Source organism: Mesoplodon densirostris, chromosome 11 (genome assembly GCF_025265405.1).
Source record: "Mesoplodon densirostris isolate mMesDen1 chromosome 11, mMesDen1 primary haplotype, whole genome shotgun sequence".
Classification (NCBI taxonomy): domain Eukaryota; kingdom Metazoa; phylum Chordata; class Mammalia; order Artiodactyla; family Ziphiidae; genus Mesoplodon; species Mesoplodon densirostris.
The window spans coordinates 5,640,824-5,666,674 of record NC_082671.1 but is presented as its reverse complement, the minus strand read 5'-3'; the positions used below and the strand labels follow the sequence as shown (position 1 = coordinate 5,666,674).

The 25,851-nt window shown below is 50.7% G+C and overlaps 1 protein-coding gene across 1 annotated transcript in view; it reads left to right on the top strand.

The window, feature by feature from the left end:
• The window catches only part of CRACR2A (calcium release activated channel regulator 2A), a 109,340-nt gene that overhangs the window by 39,107 nt on the left and 44,382 nt on the right, over window positions 1-25,851 (top strand). The window contains exons 4-6 of the mRNA XM_060113714.1: window positions 5,877-5,988; window positions 7,049-7,232; window positions 11,151-11,297. Coding sequence (XP_059969697.1) covers window positions 5,877-5,988; window positions 7,049-7,232; window positions 11,151-11,297 — 443 coding nt within the window. The remainder of the gene's footprint in view (window positions 1-5,876; window positions 5,989-7,048; window positions 7,233-11,150; window positions 11,298-25,851) is intronic.

Below are 25,851 nucleotides of genomic sequence, written 5' to 3'. Positions count from 1 at the left end.
GGGCAGGAGATCTCTGAAGACACCAGCAGCCTCATAAACCCTGTTTCCCTGATTTCTTAGAGGACTGTAATGGCTATGACCAATGCCAAGTACCCACCCTGCAACACTGCGTGGAATTCCTGGATTAGCCAAACTGTAAAGAAGCATCTAGGACTTGGCCAGCCAGCCGAACCTGTCTCTCTCGCTGTTCCTGTGAGTGCCGTGAAATTGGAGCACAGCCGGGCTCTCTCCTTCTCATACCATCCGCGGCAGATTCCAAGTTACAACACGGACTTGGGAAGCTGCGACAAAGGCCTGCAAAGCCTCAAACACGCATGATCTGGCCTTTACAGGGGACGCTGGTTGACTCCTGATCTAGGTTAACAAAGAGACTCTTAAAGAATTTTGTGGTACATTTTGCCCTGAGTTTTAATCCTGAATATGCCACTTACTAGCAATGGGAATTTGTGTAAGTCGCTTAAGCCCTCTAAGCTGTAGCCCCTCATCTGTGAATTATTTATAACTAACTCCCAGCGTTAGAAGAGAATCAGGCGTGTGTGTACATGGAGAGCACTTAGCCCTGAGCTGGGACCTGGAAATCTCTCCATAAATGCTCACTGTGTGTGTGTGTGTGTGTGTGTGTGTGTGCCATTGGGGGTGGGGGGACTTATACCCCAAGTCTTAACACAATTCCTAGTGTCCTCCACTCTAAATTGTGTTTCTAAATTGTGGTAAAATACACGTAACAAAATTCCCCATCTGAACCATTTTTAAGTGATATTTCAGTGCTTTTCAATACATTCACATTGTTGTGTAACCCTCACCAGAACTCTCCTTATTTTGCAAAATAGAAACTCTCTCCCCATTAAACACTAACTCCCCACCCCCCAGGACCACCATCCTACTTTCTGTCTCTATGGATATGGCTCCTCTGGGACCTCGTGTAAGTAGAATCATACAGTATCCGTCCTTTGGTGACTGCCTTATTTCACTTAGCAAAATGTCTTCAAGATTCCACATGGTGGCACGTGTCAGAATTTCCTCTCTTTTTAGGGCTGGATAAGATTCCATTTTATCTATTTACCGCATTTTGTTTATCCATTTGGCTGTTGATGGGCACTTGGGTTGCCCCAAGTGCCCATCACGTTGCTATGGAGAGGAACGTACAAATGCTCTTTGAGTCCCTGCTTTCAGTTCTTTGGGGTATATACCCCAAAGTGGGATTGCTGGATCATATGGCAATTCTATTTTTAATATTTTGAGGTATCCTATACTGTTTCTGCAGTGGCTGCTCTGTCATACTGGGAGGTCAAGTGCAAGTCATCTGTCTGCCTCAGAGATCAAGAAGGGGCTTTTCTGCTGGAGAGGGTCCCTTCCATTCATCTCTAGCTGGTGCTGCTCTTGGTTGTGTCCAGTCTATGTGAACGAGGGCAGTTTGGCTTCTTAGAGGACATTTGGCAATGTCTAGGGACATTCTTGATTGGAATGACTGGAGAGGAAGAGGCTACGGGCATCTACTAAGTAATGTCCGGAGATGCTGCTAAATGTCCTGTAAAGCATGGGAGAGCTCCTCCCCCACCTCCCTCTCCAACAAAGAATTCTTCATCCCGAGATGTCAATAGCACAGAGGTTGAGACTCCCGTCTGCACCCAGCCGTCAGCCTGAACCAAGCACATCAAGGCACCAGGCGGAATCAAGGTAGATCCCACCTCTGGACCTCACAGTCCCAGCCTGAAGATGTCTGGTGCATCTGGGCTCTACCGCAGGGAGGAGAGTGGTTGGTGCTGGGAGAAGGGTCTGAACAGGAGGCTTTGGGAGCCTGGAAAGAGGGAGAGATTAATCTGGCTGTAAAGGTAGATCTCCTGGTTTTCTCTTTAATGAGCATTTCCCTTAGATGCAGTTGAAGCTGTGCAACCCTTGGCTTTAAGCTGCACGAGGCATGTTGCGGGCTGGTGACCAGGAAGGTAGAGGGTCCGGCTGGGGTGTAGCGGGAGACAGCGTTTTCCCCTGGCTCTGGGAGCCTGCGCCCTCAGCATGGCTCCTGCAGGACTGTTTCCTGTTCCACGCCCCAGTTTATAAGACCTGGCCGAGCACCCCTGGGTGGGGGATGGGGGCTGGTCAGGATCTAGAGTAGATGGGGTCTAGACCAGTGCTCCGTGGACAGGAGTTCAGGACCGCCTGCTAGCACTCGTAGTCACTCATTTACTGATTCACTTGTTCAACAAGTATCTAAATACCGCCTGGTTGTCAGCATTGGGCTAGATCCTGGGGCCATGACAGTGAACAAAAATGAATGGGGTCCCTCTTCCCAGAGCTTCCAGGCCACTGAAGGAGCAGACATTCATCCACTAATCGCATCCATCAGTATGTAAAGTACAAAGTGAGGTGAGACTTATGAACGAAAGAAATGTGTCTGGGGGGGGGGTCTGGATCGCTGGTCTAAGCTGGGGGCTGCAGAGGCTTCCTGAGGAAGTGATGCAGGAATTCAGAGTTCAGAGGAAGCAGGAATTTAGAGTGAACTGGAAGGCGGCGGAGGGAGGCCACGGTTGGAGGGAGTGTGGAATCATAAAGAGCCACTGGTTGGGCCGTGGGCAAAGTGAGGAGGGCAAGCCGGCCTTCTCCCCGACTCCCTCCCCCACCACCTGCTCTTCCAGGTGGGAGTGGGAGACAGGATCCACCCGTGAAGCGGGATTCTGGAAGGCTGGCATGGCTGGTGCTGGCCGGGCAGACTTTTGGTGGCAGGGGTGGGATAGCAATGAGAGAAAGGAATTAAGGATGCATGGATGCATGGAGAACCCTTAGCTGACAGCGGAAGCCCTGAAGGGGAAATTGCTTCTTTATCCCAGCCTGGCCTCCACTGTGACTTTAGGGAAATCTCAGAGCTTTGCGGGTTATCAGCACCGTGGAATGAATCATCGCGTCCCTCTCCACCTGGCTTGGCTCCTTTAGTTAAAAATGTAGACAGTACTAGGTACCCAGGCAACAAGAGCAGAATAAGTTGGTTTTACATGGCTCTGCAGGGCCAGAGAAGAAAGATAAGTAAGAGGTAATTATGGTTATTAAAACTAAAGGATTTTTCAGGTAGGGCCAATAAAGAGAGGTTGAGGCATCAGGCATGTGCAGTTTGCAGAGAAGGCTGGAGAAGCCCTCGGTACTACTTTGGCAGGACGTGAAGAGGGAGGATGACTTGGAGAATGTCACATTGCCCTCCTTAGCTTCAGTGACAGCAAGAGGAGGAAGCTGGTTTGAGACAGAGACAAGGAATAGGATTAGAGCATGGGAAGGACTTGGGGTCAGAAGTGTTGTTGGATTCAGGGATGACACCTGAGGCGGGGTGTGACCTAGCTTTTCCTGGGTGATGCTAACAAGAGTAAGGGTGCCCACGTGTGGATATTTTGGGCAAGAGGCAAGTTGAGGGTCCCACTGACTCTGCAATTCCCTTCAGCCCCTTTCTGGGTCCAGCACAGTGTGAGAGACCACATTTTAGAGATCACATTCAGGCGGAGGGTAGGGAAGGGGGCAGGATTATCCCAAGGAAAGGACTTGAATCTTGGGTTTTCACCCTACCTCCAATGTGATGCCTTTAGCTTCAAATGGAGCTAATGAACTTCCTGCTTGCAAACTTGACTCCATCCTCGCCCTGCATTCTCTGCCTTTGGCTTTGAGACAGCTGGTTTATGGATTGTTGATAAGACAGAGATTCTGCGGTTTGCTCAGCAGATGCACTTCTGGAATCCTTGCGCACACTCTCTCTTACCTTCCTTTTTAAAATCCTCATTCCTGTGTAATTCAGTGATTCTAAACGCCTCCCACAGCATCCTGTCTCCCCACATTGTAATGCATCATCGTCTCTCTCTTTTTTTTTTTTTTTTTTTGCGGTACGCGGGCCTCTCACTGTTGTGGCCTCTCCCGTTGTGGAGCACAGGCTCCGGACGCGCAGGCTCAGCGGCCATGGCTCACAGGCCCAGCCGCTCCGCGGCATGTGGGATCCTCCCAGACCTGGGCACGAACCCGTGTCCCCTGCATCGGCAGGTGGACTCTCAACCACTGTGCCACCAGGGAAGCCCCATCGTCTCTCTTAATGCAAGTACCTGCCAAATTAATCGTTATGGCTTATCAGCTAGAAGGGTGCCTGAGGGTCAAACCGAGTGTCTCGCCAATTAGGTTATGGGCTTTCACACCTGCCAGCTCTTTTTTGACTGTTCAGATAGGCGTGTACCTTCCTTCCTGTGGCCCCGTGGTCCTTGTCTTCAGCCGTCAGTCACTTCCACAGTGGCAGTTTTGTGCAGTCATCCCTCGGGGAACTATGAGGATGGGGGAGGGTCAGCTGGGCTGTAATGAACTCCCTTGGGGAGTCTTCATTGGGAGGTTTTGATTATTAGGGTAGAAGAGGGCACTTGCTTCAACGATGCAAGTTAACGTTGGCCTGGGGCCACCGGTGCGTCAGGCAGAAGCCAGAGGGAAGCATCCACAGGTCAGCCGCTTTGCTCCTCAGCCATCCGTGTCTGCCCTCCTCTCCCTGCGTGGTCTGGGGCCACCCAGGACTCAGGTCCAGTGACCTCATACCCCATCTCGGCCAGTTCCCTTTTACAACACAAATACTCTTTTTTTTAAGGGTATTTTTTTTGATGTGGACCTTTTTTAAAGTGTTTATTGAATTTTTTACAATATTGCTTCTTTTTTATGTTTTGGTTTTTTTGGCCGCGAGGCATGTGGGATCTTAGCTCCCCAACCAGGGATCGAACCTGCACCCCGTGCATTGGAAGGCAAAGTCTTAACCACTGAACCGCCAGGGAAGTCCAACACAAATACTCTTAAGGCAGTGGCAGTTCATGTCTTTTCAGGAAGTAGTTGAGAGCCAGCAGGGAGTAGGAGTGGGGGGCAGGCTGGTATGATGGGTGTGTGTCACCCAGTGGCTTTGTCCAGCTTCCTTTCAGAGCTAAAGGACGATAGTGTGTGTCCACAGAAACTGCAGCCCTGGGACATGAGTGGCCTCCATCAGGGAAGGCTGCTGAGAGTGTGACCCACACCTGCATGGCAACAGGGGGACAGGGGGAGGGGCTTGGGCAGAGCAGGTGCAACCAGAGGGAAACCCGGCTGTGCCGTTCACTCACTGAGTGACCTTGGGGGGTCGGCGGCCTTGGCGGGGACCTTCTGCTCCCCCCTTTCTTTCTCTACCTCCCTCATACTTTTTTTTTTTTTGCGGTGCGCGGACCTTTCACTGTTGTGGCCTCTCCCGTTGCGGAGCACAGGCTCCGGACGCGCAGGCTCAGCGGCCATGGCTCACGGGCCCAGCCGCTCTGCGACATGTGGGATCTTCCCGGACCGGGGCAGGAGCCCGTGTCCCCTGCATCGGCAGGCAGACTCTCAACCACTGCGCCACCAGGGAAGCCCTGTGCAATATTCTTTACATTCATTATCCCATTGACCTTGACCGCATCGTGTTGTGCAGGTATTATCCTAAACGGGATTCAGTCCCATGCAGTTCTGGTCCTTTACAGCTGTGAAAGTGCCAGCTTTGAAGTCAGACCTGGATTTGATCCTGGCCATGTCACTTACTGGCATGGACAGGTCATTTAACATCATGCTTCATCTATAAAAGGGGGATAGTAATGCCCACTTCAAAGAACTGTCATGAGAATTAAATGCAAACATATATATAATAAATTATATATAAATATAGTAATAAATGTACACATATTTACTTATAAATCATCCTGCAAGCTGCCTACCACATGAGTAGGCAACTAAGAGATGGTGGAGGAGGAGAAGGGTGGTGAAGCTTCAGAATCTGGCTTCTGGCTTTTGTTGGGGGGTGGGGCAGCGGAAGGCGCTGCCCCCCTCGGCAGCCGTCCGTGATGAGCAGTGTTAACCAGCGGGGTCTGGATTGTTTTCAGAGGCTGCATAAGGAGCTGCCCCTCAGCCTGGAGGACCTGGAGGATGTGTTTGATGCCCTGGATGCTGACGGCAATGGCTTTCTGACCCCAGCGGAGTTCACCACTGGATTTAGTAAGTTCTGGTGGATGCTGGGGCCCCAGGGTATGGGTTGGCCTAAAGCCATGTAAGGGGCATCCCTGCCCCACCAGCTCTGAGGGTCCATGAAGCACAAGCTTTCTTGCCTCCTGAAGTTTACAGGCTGTGGGTCATTTGGTCTCTTTTCACGTGTCCACCTCCGCTGCTCACACCACTGCCCCCTCAGTGCCCACCACGCTGTCACCGCCAGGTCCCCTCCTACTGGAAAATGGCAGGGAACGAGCAGAGAAGCTCTGGCAGAAAGCTCAGTTTAAGAGAGGGGGCTGAGATGGGATTTCCAGCCTGTCCGTTTCTGCCGAGATACCAGTGGACAACAGAGTGGGAGGCTTGTACGGCTCGTTTCAACCTGAGTGTGGCTGAGTCCTCCAGGTTGAGGGGCAACAGCTTTCAGAGGAATTTGTAAAGGGTTTGAATAGACCAGTCGTTCTCAAGGTGACCAGGAGGAAAAACAACTGAGATGCATGAACAAGATTATAAAAAGAAAAACAGATACACCATCAGATCCAATACTGATCAGATATTGATTAGAACAAATATGGGTCAGATAAATCACCATACATCTGCCCCCTTCAAGGTGCCAGGTATTCGCTTGGAAGTGTCTGATGCCTTTCCTGACCTTCAGGAATCTATAATTGACTTGTAAACGTGAAGCGCAGTGATGCTGATGGCCAGGATGACCCAGAGCATAGGCAGGCAGGCTGCTTGAGTGCGATGGGGGAAAGGTCTTGTTTAGAGAAGAAATCAATGAAGAGATGATGCTAAGCCAGCCTTTAAAAGATTAAGAACCGCAAAGGTGCCGTAGTACCTGCCATGCGCTCTGCCTTTCCCAGATTCTAGCATCTCTGGCAGAATCTCATCCAAGTAGGAAAGACATAAAATCCAGAGCATGGCATCCAAGGATGTTTGCTACAGGGAGTCTGGCCTCCCCTTTTCTCCTCTCAGCTGGACCTCAATCGATTCCTGGCAACTGAGGAAGCAAAGGTCTTCCTGGGCGAGTGTTGCCTAATCCAGATCCTTGTGCCCATGCATCCCCCAGGTCACTTCTTCTTCGGCCAGAATAAGCCAAGTGAGGAAGATACTGGTGAGCACCCGGCCCAGCTCCAGGAAGAGAAGGTGTATCAGACCAGAGGGGATGAGGATCTGGGTGACATGGACGAAGATGAGGAAGCCCAGTTCCAGATGCTAATGGACAGGCTTGGAGCCCAAAAGGTTTTGGAAGAGTAAGTGGCGACTCTGATCTGGGGGATGGAGCCCAGCCTAGGGGCAACCTTCCTATCTGTTCTGTCCAAACTTAACGCCTATTAAGCCCTCAGCCAAGCCCTGTGTCCCTGCTTCCAGCGAGGCCACTGGCCCCATGCAGCCTGCCCTTGGCCATGACCTGTCTGCGTCAGGGTCTAGGGCTCTGCCTCTGCTTTTACATTATTTTCACGGGAAACACTCCTATCCCCTGATCTCCCACACTCCTTCCTCACACCCCTGCTGTCCACAATCAGTACAGTCCTTGGCTTGGCCTTGCTCCCTGAGGGCGGCCCGCCCATCAGAGGGCTGTGCAAGGATTGAAACCCTTGAGGGTTTCGGTGTGTCCTGCCTAAGGCTTCCTGTCACCATCAGCTCACCAGCATCTCCACCGCCGCTGGGTCTCTGGGGCCGCAGTGCGTCCCACGTGCTGTGCTCCTGCCAAAGCCACCTTACACGGAAGCGTTTGCGCGTCAGATCCCTGAGCCGAACCAAGCCTGTTCTGGAAGCCGAGGTGGGAGGTGAACCTGTTTTTACCAGCTCATCACTTGGGTGATCAGTAACTCAGCTGAAACTTTTAGGTGGCTGCAACTTCAAACCAAACGTAATACCCCCATTTTTTTTTCTTTTTTGCAAAGAGTGTTTTGTAAGAAAGAGACACATAGATGTAAACCCAGGCCTTTGCCATGAAACGAAATGAAATCAAGTGATGTTGTAGCTAGTGGAAACCAGAGGGTCGCCCGAAAAACATGGAATAAGTTCTGCCCCTTTGCCATCACCTTTTGCCTTTTTGTGTTGGGGTCTCCAGGTCTTGGGTTGGGTGTGTGTTTCATGAGTGAGGGGGGAATGGCCTGATGGTTGGAGCTGATGTGTCTGGAGCTTGGGAAGAAGAAGACTGAGGAGGAAAATGATAAAGGGGAAGCAAGAGAGAGGGGCCTTCACACAACATGCAGGCCAAGAAAGTATGTGTAGCTCCCAGCATCTTTTAGGTTGTGGCAGAGTTGAGACAGGCTGGCAGAAGCCTGGGCAAGCCAGAGGGGACAGTAGCTCCACTTCTCCAAGGACAAGAGGCCAGAGCCCAGTGACCATGCCCACGACCCCGTGAAGGCTCGTCCTGGAGGAGGGGGCAGGAGAGGGCAGTGTGGGCGAGCCAAGGGACTGTCATGAAAGAGAGGTGTCTCTCTGCCCACCCATCACTTCTAAGTCGCCACCCTCCTGCAGGGCTCTCAAATCAGAGCTCACCAGAGGTTTCTCTGAGGGCGTCAGTCAAAGGCCCACGCAGGGCCGAGCCAACACGAGAGCTCCTGGAGAAGAGAAGGCTCTGGGGAAGGTTCCAAGAGTGGTCGATAAAAACCGACACACAGAAGATGGTGCCCAGCCATTGTCATCTTCCTTGAAGTTAAACAAGAAGGAAGTGGGCTTTTGCTGCAGTGTGAGGGAAAATGGTCCAGACTGTAGGACCCCAGATGAGGAAACAGACGAGGCTGGAAAACTTCAGAGGTCTTTAAAGGTCTCACCGACCAAGATGGTTTGTGTACTGTTCTGGAAGCAGGGAGATGGATGGACTGACCACCCAGAACCCTTTCTCACCCTGCACCCCTGTATTCTTCCAAGAGAGCGGCCTTGGCTTTGTCCAAGAGTGGTAGACAGAACACCTGGGCTCCCGGCTTTTCTCGGTGCTTCGACTGGCTGAGTGATTTGGCAGCTAATCGGCCTTGGTTTATTTTTCATCCAGCATTGAGAGACTTATCCCTTCTCCAGAAGTCTGGCAGGAGGTGATGTGGCCACGACTAGGATGTTCAGGTAGCTTTGGAAGAGCGTCAGGTAGGTCTGCAAATCTCACTGGAGGCTCTCACCCTAATGGTTCTCTGCCAGGCTCCAGCAGGAACCCAGGGGATGGGAGCAGACAGACCTCGGCCAGCAAGGTGCATCTTGATCTTATAATGCATTTACCTTATGAGGGGCAACCTGCCACAGTGATGGAAAGTCATCGTGGTATCTCCCAGAGACCCCTTATCTCTGAACCCTTTGTGCAATCCCCATTGTATCTACAGCCCAATAGAGCGACAGCCACAGCATGTTCTGTATGGGGGGAAAATGGAAATTATTCTGGGAAACGGGAGGCTCCTTACCTCCCCTTCTCTCGTTTCCTAGATCTCTCATGTCATCCAGATCAGTGCTAGGTTTTCAACAAATAATAAATACTTGTTGGGTGGATGGATGGGAGGATGGATGGATGGATGGGAGGATGGATGGTGGATGGATGGATGGATGGATGGATGGATGGTTGGATGGATGGATGGTTGTTTGGATGGATGGGAGGGTGGATGGGTGGGTGGGTGGGTGGATGAATGGATGGATGGTTGGATGGATGGGAGGATGGATGGATGGTTGAGTGGGTGGATGGATGGATGGTTGGATGGATGGATGGTGGATGGATGGATGGTTGAGTGGGTGGATGGATGGATGGGTGGATGGATTGATGGATGGATGGGTGGATGGATGGATGGATGGTTGGATGGATGAGAGGGTGGATGGGTGGGTGGGTGGGTGGATGAATGGATGGATGGTTGGATGGATGGTGGATGGATGGATGGTTGGGTGGGTGGGTGGATGGATGGTTGGATGGATGGTTGGATGGATGGGAGGATGGATGGTGGATGGATGGATGGTCTAGATGAGTTGGTGGATGCTTGGATGGAATGGAGCAAGGGAAGGAAAGAGGGAAGGAGGGATGATTGGATAGATGATCAGATAACTGACCAGAAGCAGGTTCATTTCTCGGTGGGCCTCTTCTCTGCTGGGCGCAGAGAGTAACATTTACACCCCAGGCACATTGCTAACATGGCACTATCAAGTATCACTTTTGAGTGAAATTTCTCAGATATAGTGCTTGTTACCCAGCACAAGGGATTTTATTCTTTATCCTGAGGGTCCCTAGTTGTAGCTACCTTCAGATCCAAGTGGTTTTAGACTTTAATGAAATCAGATCACCCTCTGGCTGTCTGTTTGATCACTGGCTGTAGACTCTTGAGTCTCTCCAGAGACAGAGCAGGTCCATGGGTGTGCCGCCTCCCGCCGCCCCCACCCCGTCACCTTGACCGTGACCCGTGTGTCTCCTCTGCTGACCGCCAGCGTGCCCGTTGGGGAGGGAGCGGTTCTCGGCACGCCACTCTGTGTCTGTGCCTCTCTGCCGGCCTCCGGCCCCCCGCCTCTCCTCCCGTCTGTCCGTGTGTGCACGCACATCTCTCAGGCTGGCTCCTTCCCTTACTCTCTCCTGTCATCACGCCCCGCTGCCTCCAGGCCCCAGTGGGCTGCTGCAGCTTCCCTTCCGCTCCCCGCGGTGACAACTGCTTCCTGCCATCCATCAGATGCCACGTCCTTCGCTCTCAGCTGTGAGGCGCATCCTTCCTGGGGCGACAGGCTCGCTGCTTCAGCTCCACGGCGCCTGTCCTCACACGCGCTGGGCTCCTGTCCTCCCCGCTGCCTCCTGGCATTTGGAGATGCTCCTGGCCCGCGGGTCTGTGTGCTCAGCACCGCCAGCTCATCACGGGAGACAGAAAGCAAAGCTGTTGAGTGTGGCCATTAGGAAGCCAGCATGACTCCTGGCTTCATCACTTCCCAGCTGAGGGATCTGAGACCGCTCACCTCACCCCTCTTCGTCCGTCCCCTCCCCCGTAAACGGGGGTGTTAGCAGCACCTGCCTCACTGGAAGGTCGAGTGAGCAAACGTGCATAAAGCAGCCAGCATGCGGCAAGCGCTCAATAAATGTCAGCCACTGCTGTTCCTGCACTGACGAAGCTAATGATGTTCTGGCCGTTGGTGTCACACTTGGGACCTCCGTGTGTCCCGTGAAGCCTCATGTCCACGCTCCCACCCTAATGCTCCTTTTTCTCTCACAGTGAAAATGACGTCAAGCAACTCTGGCTGCAGCTGAAGAAGGATGAGCCTCACTTACTGTCCAACTTTGAGGATTTTCTGACCAGAATCTTCTCGCAGCTCCTAGAAGCCCACGAGGAGAAGAACGAGCTGGAGTGCGCCCTGAAAAAGTGGGTACCAGTCTCAGCCGCCCTCTGTACAGACGCGTGCAAACCAGACACACCTCTTCTGTCTTATATTCGGTGATGCCGCCTTATGGCCATCCGCCAGAGCAGGGGCCGGGCCTGTGGCTGTCCCCGGATATCTATTTCTAAGCCCTCGCTCACATTTATTAGGCCCTCACCATGTCCTAGGCACTATCCTAAATTCCTACACAGCCCATATGGATATTTATCATTAGCCACAATTTACCGATGGGGAAATCGAGGCACTGAAAGGGTAAGTACCACGCCCCCAGAACACACAGTGTATACGCGGCAGAGCCACGACTCAGAGCAAGATGGTCTGGTGCCCGAGACGCATTAGAAACCACTGTGTCTGCCTCGGGGCAGTAAGGCCCCGGCCTATGGGACTTACCCCCATCTCTGGACCAGCCCCCGGCCCTCCTGCCCTCTCACTCCCGTCATGGTCTTAAGTTTCTCCTGCTGCCCTCTTGGCCCCGGGGTCTCTACAGATATTTAGTGCTTTCTAGAACTCCTCCTGTACTGGAGGACGCTGCCCCAGGCACTGTGCTTGGGACCTGAAGAAGCTGGTTGGGGAGCCAAGCCCGAGCTGGCCAGGCCCCGGGCGCCGCAGGTGCGGGCCCGCCAGGTGGGGGGTCCCTTGGCCTGTGGGGACGAGTGTGCCAGCGGGGCTCTGTGCTTGTCCACACTCATCAACGAACATTGCAGCGAGGAACTCGATTTTATGACCCACAGGGTAACTCAGGACAGCTTACCGTCCTGAAGCCTTGGCCAGAACGCAGGCTGGGGGGCGAGCTCAGGAGCACCCTGGGGAGGTCCTTCCCGGGCGCCTTGTCCCACCCGGAGATGTGCTCATGTTCCATAGGAATCCTCAGCGATTCCAACAGAGACCGCAAGAAAGCACACAAGCCCCTAATTTAGAGAGAGAGCACTACGTGTGCGGACTGCTGTCCACGCACCACCCTGAGCTCCCTTTCATCTCATGCCTTCTCCCCAGCAACTCTAAAATAACTTGCTGAGGCCCACTGGGTATACACAGGTCTAGAAGAGGACCTTTAGGACCCTGAATTATGAGAAATCATGGCCGTGTGCTGCTGGAGGGAACACGGTCGGGCTAGAGGAGTGTTCAGAGCATTCTGGGCCGAGGCTCCCAGGGCTGGGAGAGAGAGGTGTTGAGGGTATACGCTATAGAGCCTTTAGCTGAGTAAGCTGTGAGTCAGAGCTGAGTCCGAATCTTGGTTCTGCTGCCTACTAGCTGTGTGACTTAGGCCAAGTTACTTAACCTCTCTGAGTTGCAGCTTCCTTATGTGTAAGATAGGGACGGTAATACCCGTCTCATAGACCTGTGAGGATTACATGTCAGCATTTAGAACAGTGTGGGCACTTAGTAAGTATTCGATGAACGTTAAAATAATAACATTTATTACTATTTTAAATAAGTATGTCTGTGAGCCTTGGAGGATTTGCCTGGCTGAAGTGGAGAGTTGGAGGTGAAGTATAAAGATCCCTTTATCCGGGCTTCCCTGGTGGCGCAGTGGTTGAGAGTCTGCCTGCCGATGCAGGGGACACGGGTTCATGCCCCGGTCCGGGAAGATCCCACATGCCACGGAGCGGCTGGGCCCATGAGCCATGGCCGCTGAGCTTGTGCGTCCGGAGCCTGTGCTCCGCAACGGGAGAGGCCACAACAGTGAGAGGCCCACGTACCACAAAAAAAAAAAAAAAAAAAAAAAAAAAAATCCCTTTATCCTTTTAGACAACACAGTGTAGAGCTTTGCTGTTGAAGTCTAGTCTGTGGACCAGCAGCTTCGGAATCACCTGGAAGCTTCTCAGGAATGCAGAGCCTCAGGCCTCGCCCCAGGCCTACTGACTCTGCGTTTTCACAAGATGTCCAGGTGCCTCTTGTGTGGATGTGAGAAGCAGGCCCAGGGAATCAGGGGCTCTGGGTCAGAGTGGTGTGTGGCTGTCCAACCAGCTAGCTCTGTGGCCTTGCTCTGGTCTCCTGGCCTCTCTGAGCCTGGATTTTCCCACGTGTAAAATGAGGCTTATTTTCTGCCCCTCACCACCCCCCTCTCTGAGTCCAGCACAGGTCACCCCAAGGAGCCACAGGGAAAGTCAGGGGCACCCCCAGAGGGGACGGCTCCCTTGTTTCATAAGGAGATGAGGGCCGCAATGGCTGCAGTGACCCAGCTCGGGACCCAGAATCTTACCTGCAGGGGGCGCCTCTGCTGGCCTGCACCTCCGCAGGGAGAGACTTACCGCAGAGCCTCTTGGGCCATACATCCATCTCTAAGTGGCCTCCATTCGTGTTTTTGTTCCAATTCGATGATGGTTAAAAAGTTCTTGAGCTGAAAGTCAAGGTCACTCTCAGCTGCGTGGTCGAAACTAGCTCAGCCAGGAGTTCCAGCCTTCTGTGCCCATCCTCCGTTCATATGCCTGCCAGCTACCCCTGCCCCAGGTCAGCTGACGGAGTCCACTCCAGCCTGGGGGCTCGGTGGGGGGCTCGGGGGTCACTGAGCTCTCTGGCAGTCCTTTTCCCAGAGACCTGTAGCAAGCAGAGCATGGCAACAGGAGACAGGAGCAAACTGAGGTCCTGCCCAGGCACTGCCACTGACCAGCTGTGTGACCTCAGGCAATGTGCTTTACCTCTCTGTGCATATGTTTCCTTACCGGCAACATTCGAGAACGGGATTGGTGTTGTTCAAACTTTCTGATTGCGACTGGCCAGAAGACACGCGCTTGACTTTGCAGCTCCCACACTTGTGTGTGTGAATAACTGAGACAAAAGTTTCATGAGATGTGTTCACCCTCGTGATATGTGGCGGGATCTGAGGTTTTCTCTTAGAGTCTCTTGTGTTCTGTTCTCTTCTGTTAAAGAAAGAAAAAGGGTGTTCACATCTTGTTTCCGGGTTCTTCCTGGACCAGGGCATCCCTGAAGGTCCTTGCAGCTTAGAAGTCAAAGAAAAAACTGAAACCCCAATGGGATACAGAATAGTTAGACGGGAGGTTTTACAAATGGCTCGGCATGAGACTAAATGATTCTGGGACATCTAGGAGGCGAGTTTGGGGGTTTGGGCTTGTTTGCAGGAGGGGCACACTCTGGCTGGTGAAGGGAGGTCTGGGGAATCGTTTGACTCGGGCTGCAGTCTGGGGAACCCTGACTGTCAAAGCATCTCCCAGGTTCCGCCACGAGCAGGCTGTTCAGTCCAGGGGCTGACACGTCACTCCATCTGGGAAATGAGCGCTTGTCCCAGAGAGGGCGACGAGACTTGACTGCTGTGCGCAGCCCAGGGCTGGGCACCAGGGTACAGTCGTGTGTGACTAGTAGCTGGCCTGTAACGGGCACTTGTTCTGTGCCAGGCTGAGCTGAGCCAGCGGAACACAGCGTCCCCGTCTTTGAGGAGTTGACGATCACACCAGTGAAGCAGGGCTGTAAACATTCTGCCGCACAGCCGACCAGGAACCCCCGCGCTGTTGAAACACCTGACGGCGTGGCCACTGGCAGCAGTGGCCTCAGCTGCCCCCCCCTTTTCCGAACCGCACACCTCGTTTCTGTGTCCCACGGGGCCCAGAGACTTGCGACCGACCTGGGGGGCGTCCTGGTCCCAGGTCCCCAGCCTAGCCGTGTCCCTCAGGGTTACAGTTTCACTGCAGTGAGTGAGAAAGGCCCCCTACAGCATCCTCCAGGGTCACCTCCAGCCTCTAGGAGGGAGGAGGATGCAGCGGGGGCAGTGCTTGGGCTTGACATCTTGAAGCTGATGTCCAGAGGCCCAGGCTCTAGGGCAGTGTCAGAAGCAACTCCAGGCCTTTCCTCCTGGCTCTGGATTTTATTTTCTGACCCTGCATGTCGGGAGCAGGGGAAAGAAGCAAGCCTGGGGGCCTTCAAACTCCCACCCTCTTGCCTTTGGGGCAGAAGTTGAGAAAACCTCAGATCTGAGTTAGACTCTGGGTTCAGTGTTTGACGCTGGTGTGTGTCCACCGAGAAGCAGCCACGGCCCGGCGGGGTGAGGTGGGGGCCAGGTGGAATGCAGGACCCTGGGCTGGTGCCCAGCTCGTCTGCGGCACCTCCAGAGTGGACCGCATTCCCTCCACTTCCCTCGGAGGAGGAGGAGGGGGTCAGATTGCAACCAAGCCACTTTTCTGTGTGCACCATGCAGAGGCTTGGCGAACCTTACATTTTACCATGGGAGACATGGTTTGATGTGAGGAGGAACTTCTGGCCGTCAGAGCTACGAATTCCTTTGCCGCTGAAAGCACGCTGCCCAATTATGTTGATCTGGGAAAAAAAAACTTGAGCTCTCCAGGTGTAGAACGATGCTGCCTGGAGGAAGCAGGAACTTCAGACCGTTCACCAGTAGCGGATGCTGGGGCCCTACTCCAGGAGGGGCCCGTTGCCTTGGTCTGGGGCGAGGGCCCCACGTCTGCACGTATAAAATACCCCGAGGGATTCTGACCTTGGACCCGAGTTGGAATCTGCCAGAGGAGTTGCCCTGGTTGAGTTCCTTACCAAGATCTAACCCGGAGGATGGGGGTAAGAATGGATTCGGCTGTGTCTGGGGAGTGCTTTGAGCTCTTTGAAGAAAAGTGCTTTCGAGATCCAAGGCAGCCCTCTCTCAGTCTTCGGCAGCTCAGTAGCCTGTTCTGCATCCACGGTGGACCACCCTTGGCCTTGACACGTTGTGCGACGCTCCCCACACCCTCACTGGCATCAGTCACTCCTCTGCACTGTCTTTCCTCTCCAAATGATTCAGGTCTCGGGCAGTGTCTCGGGAGCGTGCGGGGTGGGGCTCTGGGAGGGCTTCGCTTGCAGCTCCCACCCAGCCACTCTCCTGCTGCTTTCTGTCTAGACCCATTTTCCTCGGCTCGGCAAGAGTGTCCAGACCAGGAGGGAATGTGTCTCACAACCTGACAGGCAGCCCAACCGTGATCCTGGCACCTGACACAAGCCTGAGAACTGGTGTTCTGTGATGTGTGTGGGGGGGGGGGGCGGGGAGGTCATCATTTCCTTGGCCTTGCTTCCAGGTAGGGCAGCAATTAAAGCATCGTACGTATGGCAGGTGGCCCTTACGTACCACTTGTGACAAGCCTTAGCTGTGTGGTTCTTGAATGTTAGCTTGTTTCAGAATGACCAGGGACTCTTCATTAGAGTACATTCCCAGGTCCCTCCTCCAGGGGGTCTAAATCAGTGTGTTTTGGGGGCAGGGGACCCAGCAATGTGCATCTTAGCACACGTTCCCCAGGGGTTCTGATGTTGGCAGACCCAAGACCCCACTGAGAAATGCTGCTCTAGCCTGTTTCTCCAGAAGGTACCAGCCTGCAAAAGGCACGCCCAGGAGCCCTTCCAGTCTATAATACCACTCCTGTTCTCAGAGCGGAGGGAAGTTCTTGGGGAGGGCTCTAGGCCACAAGGCCACAGCTTAGTCACGCACGTGTCTTTTTATTGGTATATTATTATCGGAGGCAGAAGCACATTGTTAACTTGGCCCTGAGAGCCGATGGAAAGGTGAGGTTGATTTGTGCTCTGTGTGCACCGCGGGCATGATCTGTAAACCTGACTGATGAGAAATGGTTTGCTTTATCGGATGGGATAAAGCTGCAGAGTTGGTTTATACAAGGCAGCAGAATCTAATTAGGGAGAAACCATCCATCTTGAAAATCCAATTGGCGGTTTTACAGCCTTTGCAGAATTTTCTACAAACTCTTATGTTTGCCATTCATTCACCTCTACCCTAATCGTGTGAGGCTGTGTGCATGTGAGAGAGAGAGGGACAGACAGAGACAGAGAGGCATTAGAGAGACTGAGAGAGGCTGATTTCACTGAGAGAGAATGATTTCAGGGGAACAAGGGAACCCTAAGTGGGTTTTTCTAGTAAGAGCCTCCCTTTGCAGCCGGAGACCGCAGTTGCGTGGGGAAGGCGGCAGGGGGCAGTGGTGAGTCTGAGTCCCTCACGACTGTTCTCATCCCTACGGCAAAACTGGCGGAGGTTGAACTTGCTTCCATTTTCTTCTCCGGCAAATAGCAGACTCATTGAGATGTTTCTGGCCCAGGGTCTTCACTCCGTGATCAGAGCCTGAGGGGCCAGGGTGGGGGGGTGGGATACCCGGGAAAGGGGGCAACCTCCAGACATTCGGCCCCATTCCTCACCCCAGGGCGTGCTCACTCCACAATTGACAGACCCCAGATGGAATCTGGATGCTGACAATCCTAAATGCAGAGGTTTGGAGTTGTCAGGCTTTTTTTTTTTTCTTTCCTTCTTTTTCTTTTTTTAAAATTTTTATCGGAGTATAGCTGATTTACAATGTTGTGTTAGTTTCAGGTGTACAGCAAAGTGAATCAGTTATACATATACATATATCCCCTCTTTTTTAGATTCTTTTCCCATATAGGTCATTACACAGTATTAAGCAGAGTTCCCTGTGCTATCCAGTAGGTCCTTATTAGTTATCCATTTTATATATCGTAGTGTGTATATGTCAATCCCAGTCTCCCAATTTATCCCCCCCCTTTTCTCCCCCTGGAAACCATAAGTTTGTTTTCTACATCTGTAACTCTATTTCTGTTTTGTAAATAAGCTCTTTTGTATCTCTTTTTTTTTTTAGATTCCACCTATAAGCAATATCGTATGATATTTGTCTTAAAACTGAGGGTGGTGAGAGGGCAGTGTGGTACTGTAGATGCACATGGGGTGCGAGTCGAGGCCTGGATTCTTCCCCCACTCTGGCCCAGGGAACCAGATGACCACACACTGGCCACTTGCACTGCCCCGACCCTCACTTCCTTCACATGGGATACAGGACACTTGTCTGTGATGGGAGGGGAACTCTTCCTCTCTCTGCATCTGCCTTTCCCCAGGCTTTGCAAACCAGAGTCCTATGGATCAGACCACTGTCGGTCCACATGGAAACACATGAGATCAGAGCGACTGCTCTCCGAGGCCAGTGGCCATTTCTGAAGCTCTGCTTTGAGTTCAAGCTTCTGAAATTTATCCCAACTGTAGAAGAATGCCATTTGCTCTGTTCAGGGTCAAGACTATCCTTTCATTTAGGGAAGGAAGATGCTACTTTTCTTCCTGGAATGATTTCAGCCCACCCTGCCTAGAACCTAGAGGCGGGACCAGATGACTTTCTGAGACCTTTTGTTCCTCAGTGAAGGCAAAGGAGAGAGGGAACAGGAAAAAAATATGTTGACCAAGTAATATTCTATAGCAGAAAAGCTTGGCCTGTGTGCCATTAGCTGGAACCCCGGTGGAACTGAGTATTAATGCTCTGTTCTAGCCTGGTACCTTGACTCTCGGTGTGCAATGCACTTTGTGAAGCTTAATTAATTTCCACAGTACTTGTGGGAGGCTGGCAGGGAAAGTCCTTGCCCACTACAAATCCTCTCTGAGGGCCCCTTTGAACCTAAGCCTTGTATTGACATGAGCATCACTATTCCCAGCCCATTTTGCTTCCCACGTGTCCCATCCTTAGATCTCCAGTACCCCTGATACCATGCACGTGCACCCTACACACCCACACACACATACACACACACACAGAGTCAACCTTCTGAGAGGGGGCATCCACCACAGTCAGACGTCCTGGGTGGCATTGCATCCTCGACGTCAGGCCTGGGCCTTTCACCCTGCCTTTCAGTAGGTTCCATCATTTTCAGATCCATCAGTACGCTTGCAGCATCCTCAGTATATAATTGTTCTCCTTCCCCCCACTGTTGAAAATCTCCCTTTTCTGGACTCAGCCTTTCTTAACTTTTCCCCTGATAACTCTACACCCGCCCCACTGCCGGAGCAGGTAGCTTCCTCCACTTAACTCAGCCAAGGCTGTGTGGTCGCAGAATTATGTCAGCTGGAGCTCAGGAAGGCACCATGGGGTGGGGTTGGCACCGTGGGGTGGTGTGTGGCCTCTTCTGCCTGTTCCTTTCCTCCACGCCACTTACGCATGGACTTGGAGTTCATAAATGCTGAATTCCTGGTGGGCAGAGACCATTCGGTAAGTCTAAATTATGTTACCCAGAATGTTGTTTTATGAAGTAGTCAATCAATACTTGTTAATGCTGGTGGTGACATAATGGGTCTGCTAGACATTTCCACATGCATGATCTTACTAAGTCCACATGATTTCTTTCTTTTTAAAAAATTTTTATTGGAGTCTAGTTGATTTACAGTGTTGTGTTAGTTTCAGGTGTACAGCAAAGTGAATCAGTTATACATAGATCAACTCTTTTTTTAGATTCTTTCCCCATATAGGCCATTACAGAGTATTGAGTAGAGCTCCCTGTGCTATGCAGTAGGTCCTTATTAGTTATCCATTTTATATATGTGGTGTGTATATGTCAATCCCAATCTCCCAATGTATCCCTCCCCCCCTTACCCCCTGGTAACGATAAGTTTGTTTTCTCCACCTGTAACTCTATTTCTGTTTTGTAGATAAGTTCATGTGTACCCTTTTTTTTTTTTTTTTTCGGCACGTGGGCCTCTCACTGTTGTGGCCTCTCCCGTTGCGGAGCACAGGCTCCGGACACGCAGGCTAAGCGGCCATGGCTCACAGGCCCAGCCGCTCCGCGGCATGTGGGATCTTCCTGGACCAGGGTACGAACCCGCGTCCTCTGCATCGGCAGGCGGACTCTCAACCACTGCGCCACCAGGGAAACCCCCATGTGTACCCATTTTTTACACATGACTTCTTTCTAATACAGGTATTACCATCTGGTTTTCCAGATACAGAAAACCTCGAGCTCATCGAGGTAATGTGGCTCGTCCAAGGCCAGAAAGCTTATAAATGTCAAAAGCAGGATTTGAACCGAGGCCTTCTCACTCTGGGTCTAATGAACTCTGGGCCAACTGTAGGTGTCAGCAGGGGGTTACACAAGAAAGGCTCCCCAGCTACCACAGTGAGACAGAAAGGAGAGGATAAATACTTAGGGCTCATGACTCTTACTCACTCTCCCTGGCTCCTTCACATATGTCCCCCGCCCCCCTGAGAACTCGCGTCTCTCTCCCTCCCTTCTCTTATCTCTCTCTTCTCTCCCTCTGTTGTTCAAAATAACTAGGCATAGATATCATAGAATGAAATCATTAGACACTGCCCTGGGGGAAGGGAGTGTTTTCAGAGTGGTTAATAGAAGACAGGTTGCATATTTATGCTCACATGTAATTAATTGAGAGCTCAGAGAGCTCTATTACAGGCTGTTCTTCTTGTCGTGTTCAACATGTTTACCAATGGCATGAATTAAGGGAGATATGGAGGAATATTTTGTAGTAATAAAAAAAAAAGGTCCATCCATAGAGAAGATACAACAAATATAAACCTGTATGTGCCAAACAACATAGCAAAACACAAAAAGCAGAAACTTAGAAAAACAAAGAAAATTTGATAAAAACAAGACTTTAGAAGAGTTCTAGAAGACTTCAACAAACTTATCTCAAATTTGACATATCAGTCAAGCAAAAAGCACATCAAATATACAAAGTATTTGAAACCATCAACCAGCAAGCTTGATTTAAGAAATGAATGTGGAGCCGTGTGCCTTGCAGTAGAATACACATTCTTGTTATAGAACTTACGTAAAAATTGACAATATGGGGATACAAAGGAAAGGCTAATAGATTCCAAAAAGTAATCCCTTACCAATACATTTTCTTACTATAATACAATAAAACGAGAAACCAACAGTTTATATATTTTTTAAAATGCTCTTCCTTTTTTTCTTTTTTAAAATATATTTATTTATTTTATTTATTTGGCTTCACAGGATCTTCGTCATGGCACACGGGAACTTTAGTTGTGGCATGTGGACTCCTTAGTTGCAGCATGGGGGCTCTTTAGTTGCAGCATGCGGGATCTAGTTCCCTGACAAGGGATCAAACTCAGGCCCCCTGCACTGGGAGCTCAGAGTCTTAACCACTGGACCACCAGAGAAGTCCCTAAAATGCTCTTCTAAGTAAATCTCAGATAAATTAAATAATCAAAACCAACATTATAGGTTACTTAGATTACACGATGATTGAAAACTTAAAATATCAACAAAATTTGGAAGGTCATTGAATACACTGAGCCACCAGTTGGGATCCATTAAGATAGTGACAGTTGAGAAAGATGGACTGAATCTAACAAGCATAAAATCTAACAGAATTACATTTGAGATCTTGCCAAAATCCAAAACACCAATGGCAAAAGCACAAGGTGGGAGAGATATAATTCAGTCACACCACCTTTTTCTTTGTTTTTAAAATTAATTAATTTATTTATTTTTGGTTGCTTTGGGTCTTCGTTGCTGCACATGGGCTTTCTTTAGTTGCAACAAGTGGGCTTCTCATTGTGGTGGCTTGTCTTTGCTGTGGAGCACAAGCTCTAGGTGCGCGGGCTTCAGTAGTTGTGACACATAGGCTCAGTAGTTGTGGCTCATGGGCTTAGTTGCTCCTGGCATATGGGATCTTCCAGGACCAGGGATCGAGCCCATGTCCTCTGCATTAGCAGGCGGATTCTTAACCACTGTGCCACCAGGGAAGTCCCTCAGTCGCACCATCTTTAAAACAAAAACCATCACTCTGCCATCAAGTGTAGGGGTTTTAGTTGACACATGGGTTCAGCATTCATCAACTATGTGATGTGACTGCCCAGAAAAGTGAATGTGCTCTTAGGCTGCATGAATAGGTAGGCAGCAACTAGAGCAAGAGAGATCTAATCTGCACCGATCAGACCTCATACACTGGGCATTCAGTTTGCGACTCTATGGCCTGAGAAAGCTCAATTACAGCCCATTCAGAAAAGAGTAAAGGGGATGGTGAAGGGACTTCCAAAAGAAAAAAATCCATATGAGACATGGCTGGAGGAAGTGAAGAGGCATGACCGCAACCCAAGGCTACTCCTTGAAGTCTTAATGTTGTTCAAAAATATATGAAGTGTTATGAGCTGCTTAGAGATCCAGCATTCCCTCTCACTGGAGGTGTTCTAACCCAGTCTGGGTAAATACTTGGTAGAGATATTGTGGCGAGGATTTTAACACTGGAAAAATAGGTGGTTGGATCAGACAAGCCTTCCAACCCCGAAATTCTTCAGTTCCCCTGGAATCTGGTATTTCCCGCCATGTGGTCCACCCATGGACTTCTGAGTCTGGTATTCAAACTCTTAAATTTATTTCTTACAGATTTTCAGCATTAACATTTTGAGCACAGGCCCTGTGGGTGACATCAATGTCTGAGTGTTCGTAACCTAGTGAAGACAGCATAAACCCAAAGGAAAGAGGAGTTCAGGACTTTGAAATGTTCAGATAAAGACATATGGTGTCCTCCAAGGTCAGTCAGTGCGTTGGAACAGACAGGGAAATACTCACGGAGAAGACTTCAAAGCCTGTGTTTGTGTGTGTCAGGCAATCTGAGTGGTTTTAGAAAGAGTGGCAGCAACAAAGGGGTGTATAATAAGCAAACATAATCAGTTGCCTCTTTCCTCTGATGGCAGAACGTGGTAAGCCCGGCTGGAGCACCATACGCCATATGCCCAGATCTTTTGAGAGTGTCTCTAGCCATTGTTTCTCCCAGAAAAATAATTTCTCTGCAGCCCCTGCTCACACACAGCCTGCATCTCTAATGGATCGCTCCGACAGGAGGTTTTATTGACTAAGCTTTCTGTTCTTCATCTTCCTGATTGCTTCTGACCCTTTCTAAACCTAGCAACCCTTTTATTCTTGAAACAAAGACCCTCCTCCCTTGGGGAGCGTTAGCCCTTGCCCCCCGCAGCCCATGATAATAATTACAATAATAAATAATCCCTTACATCCATTTAGGACTTTGCAGTTCCAAATACCTTGCACACCTGCTCTCTTTTTTTACACTTTTATTGGAGTATAATTGCTTTACAATGGTGTGTTAGTTTCTGCTGTATAACAAAGTGAATCAGCTATACATATACATATATCCCCATATCCTCTCCCTCTTGCGTCTCCCTCCCTCCCTCCTTATCCCACCCCTCTAGGTGGTCACTAAGCACCGAGCTGATCTCCCTGTGCTTTGTGGCTGCTTCCCACTAGCTATCTATTTTACGTTTGGTAGTGTATATATGTCCATGCCACTCTCTCACTTTGTCACAGCTTACCCTTCCCCCTCCCCATATCCTCAAGTCCATTCTTTAGTAGCTCTGTGTCTTTATTCCTGTCTTACCCCTAGGTTCTTCATGACATTTTTTTTCTTAGATTCCATATATATGTGTTAGCATACGGTATTTGTCTTTCTCTTTGTGACTTACTTCACTCTGTATGACAGACTCTAGGTCCATCCACCTCACTACAAATAACTAAATTTCGTTTCTTTTTTATGGCTGAGTAAATATTCCATTGTAACACCTGCTCTCTTGTTTGGTCATCGAGATGATGCTGGGAGGAGCCGGGGGTACAGGTGCTACTTTGGGGTCGGAGGAGGTCTTCTGCCCTCTGAGCTGGTTTGGTGATGGGAGTGGTGTGCACAGCACCTTAATCATCTCATTCCCGGGGCTCGGGTGTCCGGCCCTGGGTCAGGGCTCATCCTCTGAAGTCATTCAGGCCTTGGCAGCCTCCCAGGATGCTGGCCGGTTTTGTTCAAGAGCGTTTGCAAAGAATGAGTTCCATGTCTGATCCAGTGTGGGCCCAGGGTCGCTGATGCCCGCCTGCATCCCAGGACTTCTTTGTGGTGGGCACATCCTTTGTGTTGAGGGCTGGGCGTAGGTGCCATTCAGAGGCTACATCTCTCTTCCCCCCATTTGTTTGTTTGTTTGCTTGTAGCAATTTGCAAAATTACTTACTTACGACTAACAGACTGACATGTGAGCACGAGAAGCATAGAGTTTATTAATTTAATCCAATAAACCTTCAAGTTAATATAACACATTTAATGATAGTGTAGAATTAATGCTCTGCATGGTTATTAGGCCTAAATGGTACACAGTTTATATGCCTGACTGTAATTAGTATTGCTTTAGCAGCGTCAAATCCATTTTTAAGTTTTTCTCATATCACTTTATTAGTTCCCTGGTACTTATATAGTTGGAATCACCGTCTGTAAAGTTTTCCTGGATACCGTTTACCATGTAGCATTGGAATTTCTTCCAGCACAGGAAGGTAATTCCAGGCTCCAGGGAAAGACCATCTTTGTTTCTGAAATTTCCTTTCCACTGTATCATTTCTGTCCCCGAGGTGTCCCTATGCAACAGCAGGTGCCTCGGCTCCTTATTTCTTGCCAAGATTTTCTTGTAATTGTTATGGGGTAGCTAAGAACCGAAGTAACAATCCAAACATTTGTCATTTACCAAGAAGAGAGTTCTCACTCTTCACCAGAAAGACATTTGTTACTCCTGGGATGGGAAGCCCAGTGATGAACACAGAGCCTTGGCTTGGAGGAGTCTTGGAGAGCTGTGCCCTCCTGCTGAGCACACCCTGGGCCAGTGCCATACTCACTCAGAGTCGGGTTTGTGGTCTTGGGGATACAACCAAGAAAGGGAACTCAGACAGGTGAGTGACCTTGACCGTGCAGATCCACACCGGTTTCCTCGTCTGGGTCAGTTGTGTGGTTTCTGTAGAACTGGAAGGATGCCAGTCAAACTGGCAGCCTGTGCATGTGGTGCCAGGTTCCCCCTCAGGTAGCGCGTGAGGAAGGGGCCACCTATGGGCTGTGGTGCAGCCTCGGGCGGCGGGGGAGTCCTGGCGCTGGACTGGGTCCCAGGGGGACTTAGGGATACAGGGAGGTGGGAGTTTGAATGACGGAAGGCTCAGGGGAATGAATGCTTTCCTATCCTTGATGTTTTCTTCCGAAATCTCTCTGGTACCTCTTAGAACCGAGAACCAGGGCTGTTTGTTCAATTATAAAAGCCTCCTTCGTTGAATAAAGAACAAGGGAGTGCCAGCATTTGAGTTTCGAACGGCAGGTGCCAAAATTGGCAGTAGGTGTGTCTATTACAGGTTGAAAACAGACCTGGAGAGCTATGACATAAGCCTGCTTGCTGGAGCCTAGAGTTTCCTTAACAGGAAAGAGGGCAGGGAGCAAGGGGCAGAGAGGGCCTTCTGTGCCCGGCCAGAGAAGAGGTATAGAGGTGCAGTCCCCTGGGAATGTCACATGTGATCATCTCCAGTCTTGGTTCAAATGCTAATACCTGGTCCTTCCCATTTGAACTTGGGGGAGTACTTGAAGGAGTATCTATTACTGGGAGAGAAGGAGAAGACATCCTGGGGTGACCCACAAGCCTTGTCCCCAGAGCCGCATCTGTCTTCATCTCCACGTAGGAGCAGAGAGGCCAGCTACGTACTTCCTGTCCTGCGGGGCTCTTCGGAGTAGGAGGGGGCGCTGAGAACCCAATGTGTCTCTATTGCCATCAGCATTTACCCAGCCTCACCCTTCCCGTGGCCCTGTGCCGATGGGTGAGCCCTTGGACAGGTGTGGCCCGCTTCCTTTCTAGGGGTGTCGTGAGGGTGGTGGCGGTCATCACATGGAACCTTTTGAGATCCTATGAGAAATGAGGGTCACGCAAAGTTCAGCACATAGTTTCCAGAAGAGAACAGTTCAGATGGTGCTGATGGAACCAG